The 22,667-nt window shown below is 39.9% G+C and overlaps 2 protein-coding genes across 2 annotated transcripts in view; one reads left to right on the forward strand and one right to left on the reverse strand.

The window, feature by feature from the left end:
- The first annotated feature begins 1,687 nt into the window (after window positions 1-1,687).
- fggy (FGGY carbohydrate kinase domain containing) overlaps window positions 1,688-22,667 on the forward strand; it is a 21,459-nt gene continuing 479 nt past the window's right edge. Inside the window, exons 1-15 of the mRNA XM_085376908.1 lie at window positions 1,688-1,793; window positions 2,088-2,281; window positions 4,013-4,124; window positions 4,493-4,644; window positions 4,827-4,915; window positions 5,246-5,361; window positions 5,484-5,612; window positions 7,483-7,586; window positions 8,022-8,129; window positions 8,398-8,459; window positions 8,760-8,922; window positions 14,888-14,962; window positions 15,099-15,219; window positions 15,662-15,756; window positions 22,592-22,653. Coding sequence (XP_085233034.1) covers window positions 2,099-2,281; window positions 4,013-4,124; window positions 4,493-4,644; window positions 4,827-4,915; window positions 5,246-5,361; window positions 5,484-5,612; window positions 7,483-7,586; window positions 8,022-8,129; window positions 8,398-8,459; window positions 8,760-8,922; window positions 14,888-14,962; window positions 15,099-15,219; window positions 15,662-15,756; window positions 22,592-22,653 — 1,571 coding nt within the window. The 5' untranslated portion in view covers window positions 1,688-1,793; window positions 2,088-2,098. The remainder of the gene's footprint in view (window positions 1,794-2,087; window positions 2,282-4,012; window positions 4,125-4,492; window positions 4,645-4,826; window positions 4,916-5,245; window positions 5,362-5,483; window positions 5,613-7,482; window positions 7,587-8,021; window positions 8,130-8,397; window positions 8,460-8,759; window positions 8,923-14,887; window positions 14,963-15,098; window positions 15,220-15,661; window positions 15,757-22,591; window positions 22,654-22,667) is intronic.
- LOC146613809 (uncharacterized) lies at window positions 17,896-19,761 on the reverse strand. The gene is made up of 2 exons (XM_085378168.1): window positions 19,420-19,761; window positions 17,896-18,531 (listed from the first exon to the last, which is right to left on the reverse strand). Exons 1-2 carry the CDS (start codon window positions 19,677-19,679, stop codon window positions 18,261-18,263), a joined length of 531 nt encoding a protein of 176 aa, XP_085234294.1. The 5' UTR covers window positions 19,680-19,761; the 3' UTR covers window positions 17,896-18,260.

The following is a 22,667-nucleotide window of genomic DNA, read 5'->3' on the forward strand; positions in this document are numbered from 1 at the left end:
GTACCCTGGAGTATCTTTGCTGTGTTCCTAGAACTGCGCTCTTCTGGACAGAGATCTCAGATGTCATTCCTGGGATCCGCTTGAGCCAGTCGCCCAGTTTCCAGTCACTGCTTTGAGCTCTCCGATTTCACCCTCCACATCTTCTCTACTCTCTCAGCCCTTGGTATTTCTCGAGTTTCTCATGTTCCTTCTTCCTGATGTTCCTATTGGTTGGTATAGCTACGTCTACCACTAAGGCCTTCTCCTATCCCATTTTGACCTCAGGACTTCCAGACCATACTTCCAGAGATGTTCCTGTATACTATGTCGGCATACACTTCCACATCTGCCCTGTCTAATGGCAGCTTGCACCCTGTTGTTATGTGCTGGGTTGTCTCAGGGGCATCTTTGCACAGCCTGCACGTAGGCACGTGTCTTAGCTGATGTGGTAGACCTCAGCCTCTATCAATTTTGAGCTTATAGCTTGTTCCTCTTCTGACATGATTAGTGCCCCTGTGTTGTCTTTCAGTCCAGCTTTGTGAAGCCATTGGCAGGATTTCTCTATATCAGCCACTTCTTCTATTTCAAATCAAATCAAATCAAATCACTTTTATTGTCACATCACATGTGCAGGCACACTGGCACAGCACATGCGAGTGAAATTCTTGTGTGCGAGCCCCACAAGCAACAGAGATGTGCAAACACAACAACACAAACGAGCAAAATACAAGAATGGCCAACCTGAAACTAATAAATATATGTACAATATATAATAGTGTATGCATTTCTGGATGTGTATACTAAATATTTTCCTACGTGTGTGTGTGTGTGTGTGTGTGTGTGTGTGTGTGTGTGTGTGTGTGTATACACATTTTTACAAATTAAATAGTAAAAAAAAAAATAATAATAATAATAATAATAATAAAATATATAAAATATACAGAGTTGAATATGTGCAAAACAAGTGGCATTTATATACAGTGTGGAGTGCATAATGTTGAAGTTCCAGTAGTGAAGCTGAGGTGTCTATGACGTGTTCAGCAGTCTGATGGCCTGATTTCTTGGTGGTACATGCCGTGCAGGGGGCTGTCCTCAATGATGGTTCCTGTTCTTTCTCCTCTTCTTTCTCAGGGGTCTGCTGCCTGAGGCATCCACTAAGCACACAATCAGTTGTGGCCAGTTGTGGTTTATATATATCATAAAAGCAACTGAAATCACCAATGTCCTTTATTACAAATGTTGTGTAGGAATCAGTAGTTCTGATCTTTTGGTCCACCCCACCAGATTTATTATAATTTGTATTTCTAATTATTTTTTTTTAATTTTTATTTCATTTTTAATTATAATCTTTTAATTCAGTTTACTTTCAGTCCCCCCCCACCCCCCGCTCATTGTTTAGATTTTCTAGTTTTTATTTAAATAATTTCAGTTTTTAATTAGTTTTAGGTAATTCTGATAACAAGCACTCCACAACTGGCATTGCAGTTATTTTCTGCACACTTTGAAAAAGTCAAAATGTTTTCAATGGTAAACTTGGACTTTTCAGATAATAAAAGATATAAATGTAAAATATAAAAATATTTAAATGTATATATAAAAATATGGCATGATGAAAAAGTGAATAAGCTGATTTCTGAAGCTAAAATGCCTGAACAACTTGGCATACGATAAGCTTTTTGTCCGCTTTCGCATTCCGTCCGACTCTGAAGTCCAGCAGCGTTAAAGCAATGCTTTAACTCTGAAAGTACCCTGATCACAAACTTGAACGATCAACACAAATGCTCTGCGGACTAAAATAATTGTTTAATCGCTGGGTAAGTTCAGATTACGCACTCGCGTCCTATTTGTTTATTAATAAGTACTTTATAAGTACTAGTCTGTTATTATTGCTGAAAACTCTGTTTTACCAGCTGCTGCTGCACTTCACACATTCCTGCCCTCCAACCGTCTGCAGGAGTGTGTGAAGATGCTAAAAAGAAGAAATTTTTCAAAAGCAAAATACGCAAGTTGCCTTAATAATTGCGTTTTTCTTGAATTTGTATAACCTGCTCAAAGTCGACACTGGTAATGTAACCTGGTTAATAATAAACCTCCTCCCCCACTTTCAGGTCATCTCCTCATGGCAGAGGTTTTTTATGTTGGAGTGGACGTGGGCACAGCCAGTGTGAGGGCTGCACTAGTGACCAGGGAGGGCCTGCTGAAGAGCACTGCACAGGAGCCCATCGGCATTTGGGAGCCGGAGTCTGACCACTATGTCCAGTCCTCCACTGAGATCTGGGAGAAATGCTGCACAGTTGTCAAGGTGGGATGATTTATGGCCTCAGTGTGTGTTATAAAAATATACATCCATCCCTCTACAGCAGCAGTCTGAGCACAGATACACCAACACAGACTCATGTGTTCATTTTAGCTAATTTTTAGCATGGATGTTAATAGTATTTTAGCAGCTAAAGAAAAAAAAGCAGTTTCTTCATTATATATATGTTTTAATTATTTAAAAATTCCTTCTAAAACGTATTATTTAATATTCCTACCGCCCTTACATTGTTCTCTGCTAATTATTTCAGCATTTTCTTCACTACATCAGCCATCGTTTGTTATTTTTAGCTAACTCTCGGTAAGTCTTTCAGTCGTTGTGTATTGTCATATGCTAATGTTTCGCTTACTTTGCTATAATTACTTTAAGCTAGTTATTTCGTCTTTTTATTCAGCACCTATTTTAGGTAAAATATAAAATATATTTACTATTTTGACCATTTTGGTTACCTTTAGCTAGCTACTGTACTCGTGCTTTTTCTGCTAACTTTCTGCATTTAATTCCCTCCTAGTTCAAACTCAGCTGTTGCAGTAGGGTTCTTACTACCAGTACATTTGCATAATTAATTAAACTAGCACCACTGAAGAACAATGGGCTGTCATGACCATGAGGACCATTCACAAAGAACTGAGGAATGGCTTTCAGTCATTGTGCAAAGGCACTGTTTATAAGGTTGGGGAAACCTGCAGTCAGCTGAGACTGAAAAAGTCACTGGGATGAGTGACCAAGCGTTTCTCCCACTGAAAAGGCTACATCCAGATGATTTTTGGGATTTCCTTACCTAAATGATTGCGCATGCATCAAGACATTTTACTTCAAGATGTTGCACCTCCATTCTTTCCAATACACAAAACACTATAACCAGTGGTCTAGAATTAAGCTGTGTGTTGTTGTTACACTGTAAACTAGTTTGTTTGAAATACATTGCTGAAAAGTTGTTATGCAGGACCCAATCAATTTGCCTTTTATTTAGAACTCCCCTGTAAATACAGCATTACTGTATGTCTAAAGAATATAGGGCATATATTAGTATCAGATCATTTTTTACACCCTAAGTTGGCCCCCAAAATCTAGTATTGGTCAGGCTCTACTCTTAATGGCAGCACACACACTTTGGCAACAGCTGCCTTAAGTTATGGGAGGTATATACTCGGCAGCTGGCATATGTGGTGGATGACTGGTCTCTGCGACAAAAAAATTAACATTACAGGGTTTTTCCTGGCTCCAAATGTGCCTGTGGGAGAAGCATGATTCATCCACATTAGGTTAAGGCAAAGAATATGTTTTACCTTAGTTAACAGAGGTTTATGTAATGAGAAAAATGTGAGTAAATTTAACTGTACTAAAAAAAATTAAAAAAATACCTGTTAAAAATGCTGGTTGAAATCATCAGTAGTGGTAATTTCCCCTCAGTGGAAGGCAAAAACCTCATGGGCAAGGAATATTCAGGAATAAACTTGTATTAGACTCACTACATGTTGTAAACGTGTTGTGCTGAAAAATCTTTTCTATGTATTGCCAATGTACTCCCTAGGTTTCAATGTGCACTTGGTTGGGAATCTCAAGCACACATCCTGTGTGAACAGCTGTTTATTTATGAAAGGCAGAAATTGACATCATAAGTTGGTAAATGTATTCGTGCCCTCTTACGGTTGCAGGATGAGTAAATGCACGGAGGAAATGTAATTTAAAAACAACTGCGTGTATTTGTTCCAGAAAGTTACTCACGGTGTGGAGAAGAGCCAGATTAGGGGGATTGGCTTTGATGCCACCTGCTCTCTAGTGGTTTTGGACCAAAGCTTCCAGCCTGTGCCCGTCAGTCAGGAAGGTAAGCGATTTATTTTATTGCATTTGATCTGATCTGAATGCTTGGTAAGCATTGGTTATGTAAGCCCCATTTTTGCTGAGCATTGATCCTTCAGGGGGGAAAAAAATCACCCCTCCACAGTGAGGTCCAAGGTCATAGTCGGCTGCAGAGTAGAAGCCTGGAGCTGGATTTGAATCATGTTTTTGCTTATTAAGCAAGACACAAAAGCATGACCCAAATTCTTTGGCTAAATACTGAATTTGTACTCCAAGATGAAATCTATCCATGACAACAGTTTTATGTATCAGGTCTTAACAGATACAATATTATATCCAATATTAGCTCTCTGGTGTTTGTTGCCTTCTCCCTTACTGAACTGCTTTTCCCAGGTGACCCCCAAAGGAACGTAGTGATGTGGATGGACCATCGTGCTACAGAGCAGGCTGATCGTATAACAAAAAATGGCCACAGGGTCCTCAGCAGGGTAGGGGGAGTCATGTCACCAGAGATGCAACCCCCTAAGCTGCTCTGGCTTAAAGAGGTGAGAGGTGAACAAGGTCACCACTGATCTCTGCATGTTTTATTATTGCTCTTTGTACTGGCTGTTCAGCAGATACCTGGTGGGCTTTTTTTTGTTTGTTTTTTATTACTGTTTTAGCCTTAGCATATTTGTCATACAGTTGTTGCTTTTATTCTCACACACTCTGTCTTTCACTCATTCAGAATCTAAAGGAGAACTGCTGGAACAAAGCCAGTCACTTTTTTGATCTTCCAGACTTCTTGTCTTGGAAGGCATCCGGCTCTTTAACGAGGTGAGCTGTCGATGATGTTACGGAGACTTACACACTTATGTATGTCTAATAAAAAAAGGAGGTAGGTTTGAAAAGGATCACCACTAGCAGGCCTAAAACCCCTTGTATTAATTCAAACATATTTGCTGGTGGGCTGCCCCATTAAAAACAATAGTCTTCTTTCTGTTCTCAGTTAAAAAGAAAAGATGCAGTTGCCTAATCCGTTGTAAAATGTGTGGACAAAGTCATTGGTTTTCACAAAATACTTGTATCTAATGTGTGCTGTTAATAAAGCATGTTTATTATCCTACAGTATTTGCAAGTGGATGCATGTTGTCCAATGTTGCACAGGTCTTTATGTACTCTGGTGTGTAAGTGGACCTACTGCCCTCCAGAAGGATGGGAAGCCAGCTTCTGGACGAGCATTGGACTGGACGACCTGCTGGAAAATAACTTCTCCAAAATAGGCCAGAAAATGACATTTTATACATTCAGATAGTTTGACTGATTATTTCTTATATCTTTTACAGTTTTTGTGTCCTTTATTAAATTCTAAGAATTAAAAATTTTAAATAATTTTGTCATCCAGGCAGTGTGACGTGTCCTCCAGGAAGTCCACTGGGAGAGGGCCTTACACAGGAGGCAGCAGCAGATTTGGGTTTGGACCCAGGAACTGCAGTTGGGGCTTCTCTCATCGATGCCCATGCTGGAGGCTTAGGTATCAGATGACGAATCACACTTACTTGAAAACAAAAGTATTTTCTTGTCATGAATAAGCTGAGATTACTCAGTTTGCAGCCGCTTTCACACAGCCTGTGACTGAGGCTGTTCCATATGAAAGCTATAGTGAAAGCATGGAGGGTAATCACATAGCCAAGTCATCACACACCAGAGATGTGTAGCTGTTTTTTAATGGTGTGCTGGAGTGGTGCAGACATGCTGGAGGAGTAAAAATTGCTCTATGCTGTCGCGTTGTTATGCCTATTTAGAGGTACTGAAAGGAAAATGAAGGCATAAAATGTCAGTGATGCAAAGTTGATATTTTATTTGCAAAGTTGATATTTTGATATGCTACGTGTCAGGGTCACAATAAAAAAGAAGTTCATTCCTTAAGGAGCAAAGTTTAATATAAACATTTACTAAATAGACTTTAATATTTCATAATTTCCACTTGTGGCTGTGGCTTTTCAGTATCCTGTGTGCAAAGTTTAAACTTTAACTCCAAAACAAAGCATGTGCTAAGTTAAATCATTATTTTTGTAGGTGCATGAATACACTAGGAAACCAACTTAAACATCATAGTAATATGTATATGGACAAATGTAAATTTGGGCTTGATGGTAGTTCTATATTAGATGCTAGTTTATCCATCCATTATATTTTGCTTATTTAAAGCCACGTCACAGTAGCAGCAGGCTAAACAGGGTGCTCCCGACGGCTTTTCCAGTCCTTTCTAGGAGATCCCGGGGCATTCCCATGACGCGTCAGATATATAATCTCTCCAGGAGCTTTTGGGTCTACGTTGGATTGTCCTCCAAATTGCATATGTCAGAAAAACCTCTTAAAGGAATCTCCAAGGAGGAGGCTTCCTAACCAGATGCTTAAACCATCTAAGCTGTTTATGTTTGGCGTGGAGGCGCATTGGCTCTATTTCAAGCTCTCTCCTGATGTCTGAGCTCCTCACCCTGTCTCTAGTGCTCGCAAATAAAAGAAATCAACACAAGTTGCCTTTGTGGTGTGGCTGGGCTCAGCCTTCGAGATAGGGGAAGCATTTTTGCACTTCTTTGTGAAATGTATGCCTATTGATCAGTGGATGACCTGCCACAAGTTAAAGCGCTAATTATCAGGATAGTGTGATCCTCACTGAAAAGTGAAAACAACCTGCTTGACCAGCCGACAACTTGTGACTGTACTTAGTTACCAAAAAATAAATAAATAAATAAAATACCTTTTTTGGTTTTATGAGTTTGCTGGAAGAAGGAAGTGAGAAGGGAGATAATAGATGGATGATGTGATAATATTTCAACAACTATAGTTTACCACATGAGGATTAGGTGCCTAGCGTGTGTTAGATGTTCCCATCTTTAATATTATGGGAAATAAACTGAATAACAAACCCGCCTGAGATGTTAGTGAATTTCTGACCAGTGTCAGGGCAGCAGCAGACCTTCCTCAGGATCAGAAATCCTCACCATCTGGATCTGTTCTGTGAGCTGAACTCGTCGTGAACTCTTGCCTTTGACCCTCAACCGTGACCTCTGCCAATCACACATTGCTGCGTCAGTGAGAGGTTACAGCACTCTGCACCATTAGTTTCTGTTCATGTCACAGTGATGGAGACTGGCCTCCCACCTTAAACTCAAACCAGCTTGATAAACATTATTCCAGCAGTTAGCGTCACTGCTGAATCCTACGAAGAGGTTGGAGCACAATTTCATTCATGTGGATTTAAAGCTCTAGCAGCATCTTTGACACTTTGTGTTAGATGACAGCAAAAAAACCCAACAACTTAATTATTACAATGTATCTTTTTCCCCTGCATAAAATAAAGAGTGTTAAATAAAGCAACATTAACCTCCTCCTTCCAGGTGTGATCGGTGCTGATGTGAAAGGTTTTCATTTGCCCTGTGAGGGTCTGCCGATCACTGCACGCATGGCGCTGATCTGTGGAACGTCAACTTGTCACATGGCGGTCAGTAGTTCACAGCTGCTGTTCACCTGATTGGTGTAAAATTACCGTGCTAGTCTACTACTGTACTGTTCCCCAGTGGCCTTTGTGATTGTGTATATGTTCCTGTGAAAATCTCCTGATGACTAATAAAAACGTCTTCTGATGATTAATCGTGTACTCACCACCTTCATTTCCTAGGTGCACAATCTGTCTTAACTAGTCTGATAAGATATCTTTCTAAAAGCCACTCTATCTGTATTACTTGTTTATACTTATGTGAGCATTGTTAAAAATTGTTTATAGACATAAATTATCCTGTCTGCACAGGCCAACTGCAGTAACTCTGAGATGAGAAGCAAATGGCACGCATATCCTGTTAGTCCGGCGGTTTCTCTTTTAATTTATAAAATATCTACCTCCAACTAAAACTAACTAAAAGATTTCCTGTGCCATCAGATCAGTGAGCAGCCTCGGTTTGTGCCAGGAGTGTGGGGGCCCTACCTATCTGCCATGGTGCCTGGACTGTGGCTCAACGAGGGAGGGCAGAGTGTGACAGGAAGGCTGGTCAGTCTACTCATATTTTCTTGATCTTTTTCATTCATATTTAAATTATTTTTCAGATCCTCTTCATGCTCAATACTAACAGAAAACATGGAGACAAAACCACTTATTTTTTCCTCACCTTTCACATTTGAACTACTGGTTTGACAAAAGGAGCTAATGCTTTGAGATGTATATAGATTCAGCTTTGACATTATTAGTTGAAGCCAGGTGGCCACCAGTCATTTGTGATCCTTTTCAGTTTAAATGTATTGCCTCTTTCCTCCCTCAGATTGACCACATGGTGAAAGGTCACACTGCATATACCCAGCTCCAGGAACAGGTTCAGCAGAGGTCAGCTGATGCTTTTAATACTGCAGTTCCCAACAATGCTTTTGCACATCTGTGATCCTCATCAGCTGGGCTAGAATAATGTCAAGTATGCTTTTGGGAGATTAGAAGCTCAGTAATGTGCTTTCAGTGCAACTCAACTGTTCTCTGGAGGAATAGGAAGTTAAATTTTTTGATATACGGTACTTCACGTTTGCTGAAGATTGAATATAGATTTCATGCTCGCCAACCACCATGGCATTAATATAGGTAATATCAGCTATCATTTTAGGTGTCCTGGCAACAGTGTTTTTAATTTTATAGGCTTCCTTTTGCTGGCGAGAATATCTACAGCTACTTGAACAACCATTTGAGTTCGATGGCCAACTCCTGCTCTGCTGTCGATCTGCTAGGGTCCAGTCTTCACGTGTGGCCGGACTTTCATGGAAACAGGTCGCCCCTGGCTGACCCAACTTTGAAGGGCATGGTAAAGGCTATGACTTAAAAAGAAGGATATGTGTAGACTGACGTTGTGTTGGATGTGTGAGTATCAGATTTTAAGTTAGGGTATGCCTGCTTTGAATGTTTCTTCCTTTTTGTGCACTTGGGGTTTTCTTAATCTTTTCTTAATGTTCTCTTATGCCCGTGGAAGTCTGTGTTTCAAAGATCCATGCTCTACAGAATGATTATGAATGAATTCCACAATGATTCCACATATATGTGTGAGGCTTTTAGAAGCAGCAACATATACGCAGCTCTGACTGGCTGCTTTCCTGTTTTTGCACTTTTTTCATTTGTCACACATTTAAAAGGTTTAATCAAAACAAATACATAAATTCCATTGTAAAATGAGGGCAAATGATTAAAGTCAGACGTAGGGCTGTTCAATATAACGATATATATCGGATGACGATATAAAAAGGTCTATCGTTTCATTTTACACTATCGTTTGTTTCGTGGTGTCGCAAAATAAACTGTTTACGGCAATATTTTTTCATCGTTTTGATGGTCACTGTAGTGGCTATATTAATTTATTAAAGTTCTTTCTTTCTCTTATATTTAATATAATCACACTACGGATGGACAAGCGCCTGTTTTTATGCGTTGTGGTTAGCAACAACGACGGTAACAGCATCGCGTGTCCGCTTGTTTATGTTCCACATAAACCTTTCACAATAAAGCTCAAGATCCTGTTGAGACTTTTCAAAATAAACTGAATCACGTGAAAGATGCAGAGTATTTACGGATGAGAAGTAAAAAAGAGCCGCCAGGTGCTAAAAAGTAAACCTTAGACTCAAACGTCAGAACAGGCTTTTCCCTGCAGCACGCTGTGTAATAAATACTCACAAAGAAAACGGCGGCCATTACAACTTATGTCTAAAAATGTATAGTTTCATGCATCTGTTAAAACACTCGACTCCAGCTACATGACGCGCAGCTGGAAACACTTCCTGCAAGTCGAGCTGCCCGAGATTCACAGAATTTACAGAAAATGTTACATTTTTTGGATTTATATCGTTATCGGACGATAGAATTCTTATATCGGGATATGAGATTTTGGTCATATCGCACAGCCCTAGTCAGACGTTACTTTTGTTACATTTTCCAATTAAGGTGAGTTATTTTTGAACTGGTCCCTGTTATCCAACTCAAAGCTGTTGACTTATCTTTTTTTTTTTTTTTTTTTTTTTTTTAATCTCTTTATTTTGATTTTTTGATACAAAAAAACAACAACCACAACAACAACAAAAAAAATAAATCCCAAAACAAAAAACAAGAAGCAACACAATAAGCAGTCTGAGACATGTAAAAGGAAAACTAATACATTATGGTAAATAATTGGGTATACCACCCATTTACACATTTGTCCTGACAAACCCATCCTGCCATTGGAGTGGGGCTGCCCCTCCAAAAAGATATCGTCATTACCGCTTAGTTTTGCACTCAGTCTTTCCATCGGTAAGATTCTAAAGATTTCTTTATACCACTGAGTTATTGTTGGTGGTTTTCATTGATCCAATTGAAAAGAATACATTTTCTTGCCAAAAACAATAATTTACATAGCAGTTTATATTTGTTAGCTGTTGACTCATCTTAATACAGGAAGTATTGTTAAAGAAAGCTCAGATTAAGTTATTTAGCTTTTCCTAAGAACCATCAGTAATGTTTCTAAAGAGCTTTACCATTGAATAAGACCATAAAGAACAGTGAATTTACAGGGAGTGCAGAATTATTAGGCAAGTTGTATTTTTGAGGAATAATTTTATTATTGAACAACAACCATGTTCTCAATGAACCCAAAAAACTCATTAATATCAAAGCTGAATGTTTTTGGAAGTAGTTTTTAGTTTGTTTTTAGTTTTAGCTATTTTAGGGGGATATCTGTGTGTGCAGGTGACTATTACTGTGCATAATTATTAGGCAACTTAACAAAAAACAAATATATACCCATTTCAATTATTTATTTTTACCAGTGAAACCAATATAACATCTCCACATTCACAAATATACATTTCTGACATTCAAAAACAAAACAAAAACAAATCAGCGACCAATATAGCCACCTTTCTTTGCAAGGACACTCAAAAGCCTGCCATCCATGGATTCTGTCAGTGTTTTGATCTGTTCACCATCAACATTGCGTGCAGCAGCAACCACAGCCTCCCAGACACTGTTCAGAGAGGTGTACTGTTTTCCCTCCTTGTAAATCTCACATTTGATGATGGACCACAGGTTCTCAATGGGGTTCAGATCAGGTGAACAAGGAGGCCATGTCATTAGTTTTTCTTCTTTTATACCCTTTCTTGCCAGCCACGCTGTGGAGTACTTGGACACGTGTGATGGAGCATTGTCCTGCATGAAAATCATGTTTTTCTTGAAGGATGCAGACTTCTTCCTGTACCACTGCTTGAAGAAGGTGTCTTCCAGAAACTGGCAGTAGGACTGGGAGTTGAGCTTGACTCCATCCTCAACCCGAAAAGGCCCCACAAGCTCATCTTTGATGATACCAGCCCAAACCAGTACTCCACCTCCACCTTGCTGGCGTCTGAGTCGGACTGGAGCTCTCTGCCCTTTACCAATCCAGCCACGGGCCCATCCATCTGGCCCATCAAGACTCACTCTCATTTCATCAGTCCATAAAACCTTAGAAAAATCAGTCTTGAGATATTTCTTGGCCCAGTCTTGACGTTTCAGCTTGTGTGTCTTATTCAGTGGTGGTCGTCTTTCAGCCTTTCTTACCTTGGCCATGTCTCTGAGTATTGCACACCTTGTGCTTTTGGGCACTCCAGTGATGTTGCAGCTCTGAAATATGGCCAAACTGGTGGCAAGTGGCATCTTGGCAGCTGCACGCTTGACTTTTCTCAGTTCATGGGCAGTTATTTTGCGCCTTGGTTTTTCCACACGCTTCTTGCGACCCTGTTGACTATTTTGAATGAAACGCTTGATTGTTCGATGATCACGCTTCAGAAGCTTTGCAATTTTGAGACTGCTGCATCCCTCTGCAAGATATCTCACTATTTTTGACTTTTCTGAGCCTGTCAAGTCCTTCTTTTGACCCATTTTGCCAAAGGAAAGGACGTTGCCTAATAATTATGCACACCTGATATAGGGTGTTGATGTCATTAGACCACACCCCTTCTCATTACAGAGATGCACATCACCTAATATGCTTAATTGGTAGTAGGCTTTCGAGCCTATACAGCTTGGAGTAAGACAACATGCATGAAGTGGATGATGTGGACAAAATACTCATTTGCCTAATAATTCTGCACTCCCTGTATATCACAGAATTTAAGGCCTTTATAAGCACAGAGCATACAGAGAAAAGTACTAAACTGAATCAATTTCAGCTTTTGTTTTTCATCATGTATATTTTATTAATAATTACATTTCATTATCTGTATCTTTGCCACACAGGTGTAGATACTGTAGGTAGGTGCAGTGAATGCTTAAATTGTATGGATTAGAATATACTGGACATTCAAAGCTAAGATTCAGCGCACTGTGTTAGAGGCCGGGATTTGATGAATTCATCATATATACAACCTTTGATCATCGTTTATGTCCAGTTGAGAATTAATCTGTGCACTCACATATTAAATGAACTGAAATCAGTAATGTGATCTCCAGTCTTGATATAAGGAATGAGAGAACTGACAGCTGTTATTTTAATCAGCCTGTTTCAGTTTCTTTAACTCTAAGTATCATAAAGTAATGTGGTAACATCTGGACTGACGAGTTTACTGACAGCATTTTAATCGCTAGTTTAAAGGCTGTAGGTTGCAGCCATTGCTCTAACACTGTATAAATGTAACAGGCCTCAGTGTTGGTTCTAACAGTCTGAGCTGCTTCAAGCTTTATTTGTGAAGAGCACCGCAGCTTACAAAACACGTAGCTAGCTAGTACAGCTGCGATGTAAAATTTGCGATGTGTCCGTCCAACCAATCAGAGAGCTCCTTGCATCCCACGGTTTGGCTAATTTGCATTGCAGCAGGATTTTTAAAATGAAGTTGCTAATCTAAATGTTCATCCCTGAGCGAACAGGAAAGGGAAATGGATTTTGAAATGAGGAGTGGAATCGCCATTTTACAAAGCATTTTGAAAATCAGTTTATTAAATTGGAATATCTATATGAGTTGTTACATGAAAACTGTCAGACATTTGAGTTGGTTGTACAACTTGGACAAATACCATCATATTTAGCACTGCTTTGCGTTCTGATTTATCAGTTATATTTATCTCTTTGAGGACTAGAACTTTTGCCTGCTCTGGTGTTCCATTTAATTTAATGAATACCTTACAATCTGATGACCAAGTTGACTGTATTTTCTTCTGTTTTCTTAATATTCTTGGTGGTGCCCGGCGTGGCCTGGCAGCTAGCCTCGCTGGCTGGTGGTCTGGTGAATGTCCAACTCTAAAGTTTCTCTCCTCTTTGAAAGTTCTTCAAATTCAATACACTGAGGAGTGTTGGGGTCATCGCTCTCTGTTGACTGGTGTTTTTTTTTCTCTCTCAGGCATTTTGGTACCTTGCTGACTAACATGACTCTGTGAAGGATCCAAATGTGTTTAAATTCGTCGTAGTCGATGCCGAATGTTTGATAGCTGCGAACAAACTGGTGTGTTGACTGAAAATGGTTGACTTGAAGTGTCTCTTGTTTACTTATGAATTATAAAACAGCATAATGTTTGATATAAGATTCTAGTGATGCAGCCAAGTTCCCGACAAGGTCAACATTCCATGTGCAAATTAGGTTGTCACATGACATTTTTGAGGAAGGGATTATTTTTCTATTTTGTTTGTTTCAATCTCTGATATCTTTGTTAAAGATTTATTATCATTGCAATCCCATAAATATAACTGAAACAATTTAAAAATATATATATATCGATATATTTTACAAATTATTAAATACACCTGGCCAAAGAAGTCACTGATTTTGAATATACATATTCCACTTACGTTATTTCTTATCACCTTGATTAGTAAAGAATAAGAACCAGAACTTACCTGTTGATTGTATTATGAAACAATTTTTTTAAATTTATTCTTTTAAAAACTTCACATCCACAGATTTGACTTATTTTAGTTGTGGTGTGGAAGAGAATTATTTTCACTAGCTACAACCAGAAAACCCCCTTTTCTCCTAATAAGGTTAACAGTGGCTGTATTCTGTTCAATTAAACTGTGTTTATCCTATTTTGACATATCAAAGTGTCTCCTGAAATATGGTCCATCAGCATTAAAACTCAGCACATGGGGAAATAGTTAATTTAACTTGAACTTATTTAACTTTGCAGAACCACAGATTGTGTTTTCTAGAGTGCTGGTTTGGTACAGGGAAAGCAAATGAGATAAGATCCTAATGACTGATTTGATTTTGTAAGTCACAGCAAGACAGTTCAAACCTGTGCCTTAACCTTATTTGTGGAACTCCCCACAGGACTGAATAGGTTCAAGTTGGCAGTTTTATACGATCTGTTTCAGATAATATAACAATGACCAATGAACATATATTTTGCTCTCTACATAGACAGAAATTCACATTTAACTCATGCATTTGTGCTCAGCAGCCTTTCTATTCTCTTCCTGTCCCCTCGACTTCAAATCAAATTAATTTCCCATTACACAATAAAATGCCATTAATTGAGTTTGCTACTCTTATTCGCTTACTTAGCTTATGGTCCCTCACTAATCATATCAAAAAGAAACTATTTTTATTTGTGAGTTTAACTTGTTATTATATTTGGTTATCCATGTTTTGTTTTGGTTTTTTTGGTAATTACTGGCGCCAAACCACATCTAAAATTCCAGGAAACAGAAAGCCAAGGAATGGAATATGAAAACCTGTTTTTAATAAATCACCAAACACTGGATGACAGCCTTGCTTTCACAAAATCTTAGACGGTGATCACACCCTTGCTGGTATTTTTGTGTCATTACTGTTTTGCAGGTAGTTGGACTCTCTTTGTCCCAGACCTTGGATGACTTGGCCCTTCTCTACCTGGCCACCATGCAAGCCCTCGCTGTGAGTCTGATGGCGTTTTGTGTTTCAAATGACTTCCTCTCTCTCAGACTGATACCCTAGCACCTTTAAGTACAAAGGAGGTTGTATTTGCTTTCTTGTAACTTTATTCCTGTTGTGTGTCCTCCTCTGGTTTCAGCTCGGTACACTTCATATTCTGGAGGCCATGAAAGAAGCAGGACATGAAATCAGAACCCTCTTCCTGTGTGGTGGATTGAGCAAAAACAACCTGTTTGTACAGATTCATGCTAATACTACAGGTAGTAAATACCAATAACATGGTTATATGTATATTTTGAAACACAGTTGCACAGTATGTACATTTATAATTTATTGAGAGTAAGAAAGAATGTTTGTATTAGTATTTCAATAACTTAACCACGAAATAAAGATTAAGAAGAAAATTTTAATTATGTGCAGCTTCCAGTGGCCAACTTTGAAGTTTAAAGAGTCCCCCAAAGTCTTTTTTTAACAACACAGCACAACAAGACAGAAGAAGTTACTCCTAGGATGGACTTACATGTAACTGAAGTAAATTTAGAATACAGACAATCAACAACAAAAAATAATTAATATATAGTAGGAATATGATACATGAAGACATTGAAGAACATTCAGGCAGAGAAGATCTGGAGAGAGGAAAAGGTAAAATAAGTTCTGTGATAGCTTTAGCCCATTCCATGTCTTCAATCTCATTCTCAGGATTGCCTGTAGTGTTGCCAGACCAAACTGAAGCTGTGCTAGTGGGAGCAGCAGTGCTGGGAGCATGTGCATCAAGACACTACAGCTCTATACAGGTAGAGTGAAGTTACAATACACATGAGTCAAACAACATCTGAGGGATTTGGCAGGAAATGCTTTTGAAACGTAATTAAGCACTCGTTAGATATAAGGTCTGAAGAAGAGCATCTCTGAATGGGCAACGTGTTAAACATTGAAGCAGATGAGCTACAGCAGCAGAAGACCACACCGGGTGCCACTCTGTCAGATAAGAGCAGGAAACTGTTCTGATGTAACATTAAAGTTCATAAAGAACATGAAAGTATAAATCCAACTGCCTTGTATCAACAGGTCGGTCTAGTGTTGATGGTGTAAAGGTATGGGGGATATTTTTTGGCACACTTTGGGTTGCTAGTACCAAATGACCGTTCGTCAAATAAACACCTGACGAATGGTACGTAACTGGAAGTTTTTTCTGATATGTCACAATACCAACACAATAACATAACAAAAGTATCCCGGTGGAAATCCACTGAAACACTGTCGGCTGTCACAGTGGAAATTTGGATTTGCTCTTTTGCACAAGTAGAGATGGAGGTGCATAGTGTTTTACTCCAGTCTGCAATTTGACTTTAACGGTGTGTTCACACCGAACGCGATGGACGCGAATAGAGCGTCAGGTTTACATGTAAAGTCAATGGAAAGGCGCGATGACGCGCGATTGCGGGTCCCGCGAAAATTCGGAAGCAGATTTGCGTCGCCAAAACGCCAAAACGCGTGAAACGCGCGTCAGTGTAGCGCGTCTGGCGCGTTTGACTCGCGAATAAAACCACGCGCGTGAGTTTTTGTGTTGCATTTTGTGCATACGCGCGTTTCGCGTCTACCGCTCGAGTTGGAAAAATCTGAACTCCAGCGTCAAATCGCGCCGCGACAACCAATCAGGAGCCTGGTGACGTGGCTGTTACCTAGGTCAAAGGGGCAGATCCAGCCAAAGCCTTTCATACTTCAATGGAGGGGAAGGCTAATCAATGCGGTAGCAAACAACTCGGAGCTGTACAACACCAGCTGCTTTCAGTACCGAGACAGGAATAAAAAGGACCGAGCTTGGAGGAAGATATGTGAAGAGATCGGGCAACCTGGTAAGTTCATTCATTTCTCTTTTGAAAGTTTTCACTGACCCGGGGAAGCCGCACAAAAGCTAGCAAGCCACCGCTATTTTCCCACTGACGTACAAATACCGTTCTGCTTTTATGCATGTTATCATTTAGGAATATATTTTATTGTTTATTAATAAACAGCACACAGTGGTCCCGCTGTTCATCCGTCACTGCTTTGCTTTTTCGCTGATTTTTTATTGCACAGTACAGCATTGCATTCTGCAGCCTGATTGACAAATCTCCTGCGCTTGCCAAATTTATCACGTTTGGTTTTGATAACCATCGCGTCCAATAGAAAAAACAGCACAAAAACACCCATAACTATGAGCCTCATTCGGAAATACACACCTGCACCGTGAGGGAAAAAGGCGCACGAAAGTGGCGGGCAGATGAAGACAAACCGCGGCATAATAATACTTTTACGTTTTGCAATCTACAAAGGTTTGCACTTTGAGAATCAATTGTGAGAACTGTGACCAGGGGCTAGTTATTCTGAGAACCCCTGCAATAAATGAGGGACCACTGTCTACTCTACGATTATTATATCGAACCTGTTAACATTTAATACTGTATTGATAGAACCAACTGATTCTGCAGCAGAGCATCCCCAGTCCCTGAGCTCCTGCTGCTGCACCCACAGATATGTACAGCAAGCACTGATACCTTTTTAGTCGGTGGGATTCCCTTGTGATCACCTTTACTAAATATCTACAACCAATCTGATTATATCCTGTTATTGTTTTTTTTTTTTTTTCTCAATGTTGAAATTAAAATCTAGTAGCAGTCTTCTCATTTCTTTGTGTTTTGTGCTGTTTTACAGGCCCACAGAGGAGGACGGCTCCGAGGCAGATGAGGGACGGGTCCCAGGACGGTCCATCGGCGGTGGAGCTGGCCATCCTGGAGTCCCTGAAGAGGCCACACCAGTCTCCAATGGAGCATTTCCTCCTCAGCCTTGTTCCTGCTCTGGAGAGCAGCTGGTCCTTTTTATTCCTGTCTCTCTGTAAATTCTTATATTTTATATATTTATGTTTAATGTTTTTCTGTTTGAGACTTTTAATATTATTTCAAATAAATGTTTATAATGACTAATGTCTCAGTTCTACTACACAGCAAATGTTGGCACACAACTTGACACATGTAGAATTTATTTCATATTATACTAATGACAAAATATACTGATACAGTGGGATGCAGAAGTTTGGGCAACCTTGTTAATAGACATTATTTTCCTGTATAAATTGTTGGTTGTTACAATAAAAAATGTCAGTTAAATATCATACAGGAGACACACACAGTGATATTTGAGAAGTGAAAAGAAGTTTACTGGATTTACAGAAAGTGTGCAATAATTGTTTAAACAAAATCAAGCAGGTGCATCAATTTGGGCACCACAAAAAAGAAATGAAATGAATATTTAGTGTATATCAATGTGTGTGTCTCCTATATGATATATGGGGTGCCTTTGTCTGGATGTGCTTCCCATCCAGAGCTGCACAGCACAGAGGAAAGTTCCAGCGCTCCTGGAATCCCTCTGTGATGGACCGCCAGTCTCCAGGTGAAGGCACAGCCATGAAGTCGTCCACTAGACAGTCCCAGATGGACGTCGCTGCCTGGGGGGTGATCTGGCTCACCGTGGACACACCGACTCTGAAACTGAACGCGATGGTCCTGAAGGAGTCCCCGGTGACAAGGAACCTGGACAAAATTGTTCAAAATCAGTATTATGTGTACTGCAGTTACAAAATACATTATTCAAATTCCAAAATACTTTTGTGATGTCAGATATAAATCACAAAACTTAAATCTTACATAAAACATTTTGTAATTATAAGGATAATTACAAAATGTATATTAGATAATATCTAAAACAGTTGTGTTTTATTTTAACTTTAACATATCATAATTTGATTGGTAGCAACTTTCACAACTACAGTGAGCCAATCACTCATAATTCCTAAACATGTCAATCAGGTAGGAATGAAGTGAGACATTAATAGAAATAAAGAGTTGTATGTTGACATGTAGCCCTTTCCTTGCTTAAATCATTAATATTTTTGAAAAATTAATCTGTGATAAGACAGCTTATCAAGATAGAACCATGTAACTAGAGATGAACCAAACTGTTCACAGTTTTATCTAACTCTGTTTTAATAAAGGCTGTGACCCCTGCTATAGAGTCTGACAGCTGCAGGGATTATATACAAATATTCAACTATCCCAGAATTAAACCAGGTCTAAATAAAAAGGAGTGAGTATCACTACAAAGGTTAACTCAGTGGTCCTAATGCTACAGTTTGATATCAGCAAACACCGAGCGCATACATTGATGTGACACCACAGCCATGCTATCATGCAAACACTGATAACAGCATAAATCGAATTAAATCGGGACTTGATGAGAGCTTCTGAGTATCACTAGAAATATTATAAAGAGTCGTCTCTGTACCACAGTTTGCTTTCAGTAAACACCGACAGCATTCACTGTTAGCATAGCACATCCATGTTAGCAGTGTATAACTGGATGGATTAGCATATTAGCACAGATATCAATAAAGGACTACCGTATTAAATAGTTTTACTAACCTCAGGCAGACGGACAGGCGCTCTGCAGGTGGGATTGAGCGTCTGTAGTTGGTGTCTAGGCGGGCGATGCTGGGACCGACGAGGGAAAGCAGGTCCTCAAACTGGCCGACGGTGATAGCGCTGGAATCGGCCGTCATCCAGGCGCAGCTCCTGGAGCAAGTGGTGAAACTCACCAAACTGCTCATGCCTCTGGAGGACCTGATGGACCCAGGTACGGCGAGGACGTCTTTTACGCTGCTGCTCTGCTCTCCACAGTACATAGAGAAGGGAGACTCTCTCTTCAAGCGCTAGCTCGATAGCTGCCATCTTGCAAAGATACCGGTCTGGCACAACTCCCTCCCACATTCCTCCCACATTTCCGGTTCACGCGCGTCAAAATATCATATTTTGACGCGCGATGGATTTTTCTTGGACACGCGTTGAGACGCGAATGTACACGCGTCAAATTAGGGGCGTTTGGGGCGTTTTATTCGCGTCCATCGCGTTCGGTGTGAACACACCGTAAGAGCTGGCTTCCCAAAATACATTCAGCGATTGTAGGGTAAGTTGTTCATTTTAACAGTTTTTCTGTTTAACAGAGTTAGAAAAGGATTAGAATCTGTGACTGGCTTTTTAAAATAATTTAATAACATTAAATTTTCACGGCACTGTTTGTGTTTTTGGTTTAAGCTGTACTCTTTGAATTATGGATTTCCGTTTGTATTATATTTATAGTTCCTGGTTATTCGGTTTCTGTTCTGTTTCTGTGCCTCCTCTGTGTTCTTGGTCTAATTCTGTTCTCCGTGTGTTGTATATTTAGTCTTAGTTTTCTGTCTTTATGTCTTCCCTATGTCCCACGTCTTGTTACTTTTGTCTCTGTGTTTCATGTTCCTCTGTCTCAGTATCAAGTCCACGTTTCTGTGTTATGCTTCCTGTTTACTTTTGCTTTGACAGTCTGTCCTTGGTTAATGTATTCTGCTTTTCTTCCTTTGTCTCACTATGGGGGTGTCTAAATTCATGGGCTGCATCCTCCTGAGGACACATTTGTAGGCCGATTACGTCACAGCGACGCGACGAAGGCTGTCCAAATTCGTAGACTCCTCCGAATGCAGCCGACAAATGTGTCTTCCTTTTCTCCGAATTTGAAGGATGGGTCGGGTGTGTCCTTCGTGGCCCACCATATCCCAGAATTCATAGTGTGGCTTAGCCAATTCCAGTTTTCAACAATGGCGGCCGCTACTAAGTTTTAAATTACTCATACTAATCTTTCTGGGTCACAAAATAAACTTTTAACATATTTTCAGACCAGAATGTAGCTGTGTAAACTTCAAATATCTGCTCAGTTTATCAAGATATCACGTATTTGCAAAAATGCTCCGACGTTTTCGGAGACGTCTGCTACCCACCAGCTCGATAGCTAGCCGGGAGCTCGAGGGTCACTGAAGCCGCAGAGAACGGCACAACTCCCGGCACATCATTTTCAGATCACCGCGGACTTTTGCTACTCAGGTTAAACGTAATATATAAGTCACTTAGACAACCTAAAATTGTTATTGTTTGGCTTTTTTCAGTGTTGTATTTGTTTGTGAGTAAATCGGTTTGGCTGAGATTCAAGTTATTAGATTAGATTAGATTAGATTAAAAAAAAAACTTTTTTAATCCCCCGGGTGGTTTTCACACAGCTGAATAAACGTCAAACAGAAAACAGATTAAACAGAAGTGTGAGATGGTCGAGAATTTACGCCAGTGTCCTGTTATATTTCAGATAGCAAGGAGCAGACAGCTGAGTTTATTAAACTCCACCGAGACAGCGGTGACGCAAATCTGAAGGCTAGACCGTCCAATTTCACAGCCGTTTACTTCCGGCCTACCCGACCTTCTGAGGACCACATAGACCGCGAAGGCCGAGTCCTCAGGAGGATGCAGCCCATGAATTTGGACATGACTTATATCTGATTTGTACCACCTGTGTTCCCACCTGTTCCCCATCATTGTCTTGCCCTCTCATTTAAGCCCTGTGTTTCCCTTTGCCCTTTGTTGCATCGTAACCTCACTGTGCTGTGTTTCTCCCTTCGTGTTCCTGATGAAATTCTAGTTCTCAGTCCCTGTGTTTCTTTTCCTAGTTTGTGTTTTTTATTTACTAGTTTCCAGTTTAGTTTCTATTTTATATGTTCAAAGTTTTGGTTTGTTTTTTGGGAAGTTTCTTTCTATGGAAAAGTATTCCCAGCAATAAAAGCTGCTGCTTTAAGTTTGTCCTCCGTTTGGCTCCTACATCCTGCCTGCCACAGCACACACCTTGACATAAATACATTTCAGTCAAAGAGGACACGTTTGATGAAGTGGTTGCATTTGAAGAACATATAAGTAATCCCATGTTTCTGAAACTTGGCTTTAAAGGGATGTTAATGATAACCACTTCATTATAAATACAATATGGATAGCATTTTTTAAAGAGACTGCCCCTGCTACTTAAATGTAAACTGCATATATCCCAGTTTATTTTGTAAAAGCCAACATCTTTTTTTTGTCAGCATCATAGAAGACTGTGTTGTGCAGCTGTTTTGAGCAGTTGAGCAGTACTTAAAAACGAAATACGTGTCTCTTTAATCTAGGTCAACTTGGTATTTTAATGTTTCGTTTACAGTTTACAGTCTGCAGCAGTTTGCAGTGTAATCATTAAATGCTGTAGTGTCATGGAAACACAGCAGAGGTCAAACATGACATAGGTTTTGTCATACATAATCACTGACTCACTGCCTGCATCTGCTAGGTGGAACCAAACTACATAATAAGCAATGCACTGTGCTGGCTTTTGTTACAGACAGGTATGGATTCATCTTGTGTCAGGTCAACTCATCATCTCTTTGTGTCTCAGCTCCACAACTCTGAGCAGCCTCAAAGCCAGACAGACTAAAAATACGATGCTGTTATTTGGACGAGGACGCACCTGTCAACCCATTACGAACATAGACACAGCAGGCAGTTGTGTTGTCTGAGCCTCCGAGCTGCAAACAGTCAGCTGCATGGATTTTGTAGGTTTAGACAGCAGAGGGGCCCTGCACTGCATTAATTATAAACTCCGCCACAGCAGCAGGCTGCTGCTTTTACTATAACTGGGTCATGGCTGACATGAAGCTGAATCAGTGTGCTATCATTTATTGAATGAAATTCATGTGTGTGTCTTGTGTTTCAGGAGGCCATGGAAAAAATGGCTAAAGTGGGGAAAGTCGTCCAGCCTGACAGTGAAGTCCAGAGGTGAGGAATTCTGC

This window comes from Diplotaxodon limnothrissa, linkage group LG18, assembly GCF_057381915.1.
Source record: "Diplotaxodon limnothrissa isolate DT_005_m linkage group LG18, D_limnothrissa_male_GT1.1, whole genome shotgun sequence".
NCBI lineage: Eukaryota > Metazoa > Chordata > Actinopteri > Cichliformes > Cichlidae > Diplotaxodon > Diplotaxodon limnothrissa.

What these genes read in the sequence shown, in the direction of transcription:
- LOC146613809 (XM_085378168.1), bottom strand. Translation starts at nt 19,679, where the DNA reads ATGTACTGTGGAGAGCAGAGCAGCAGCGTAAAAGACGTCCTCGCCGTA. An exon ending in CGCCTGTCCGTCTGCCTGAG is followed by an intron (nt 18,532 to 19,419) that starts GTTAGTAAAACT and finishes AATTTTGTCCAG; the next exon opens with GTTCCTTGTCACCGGGGACT.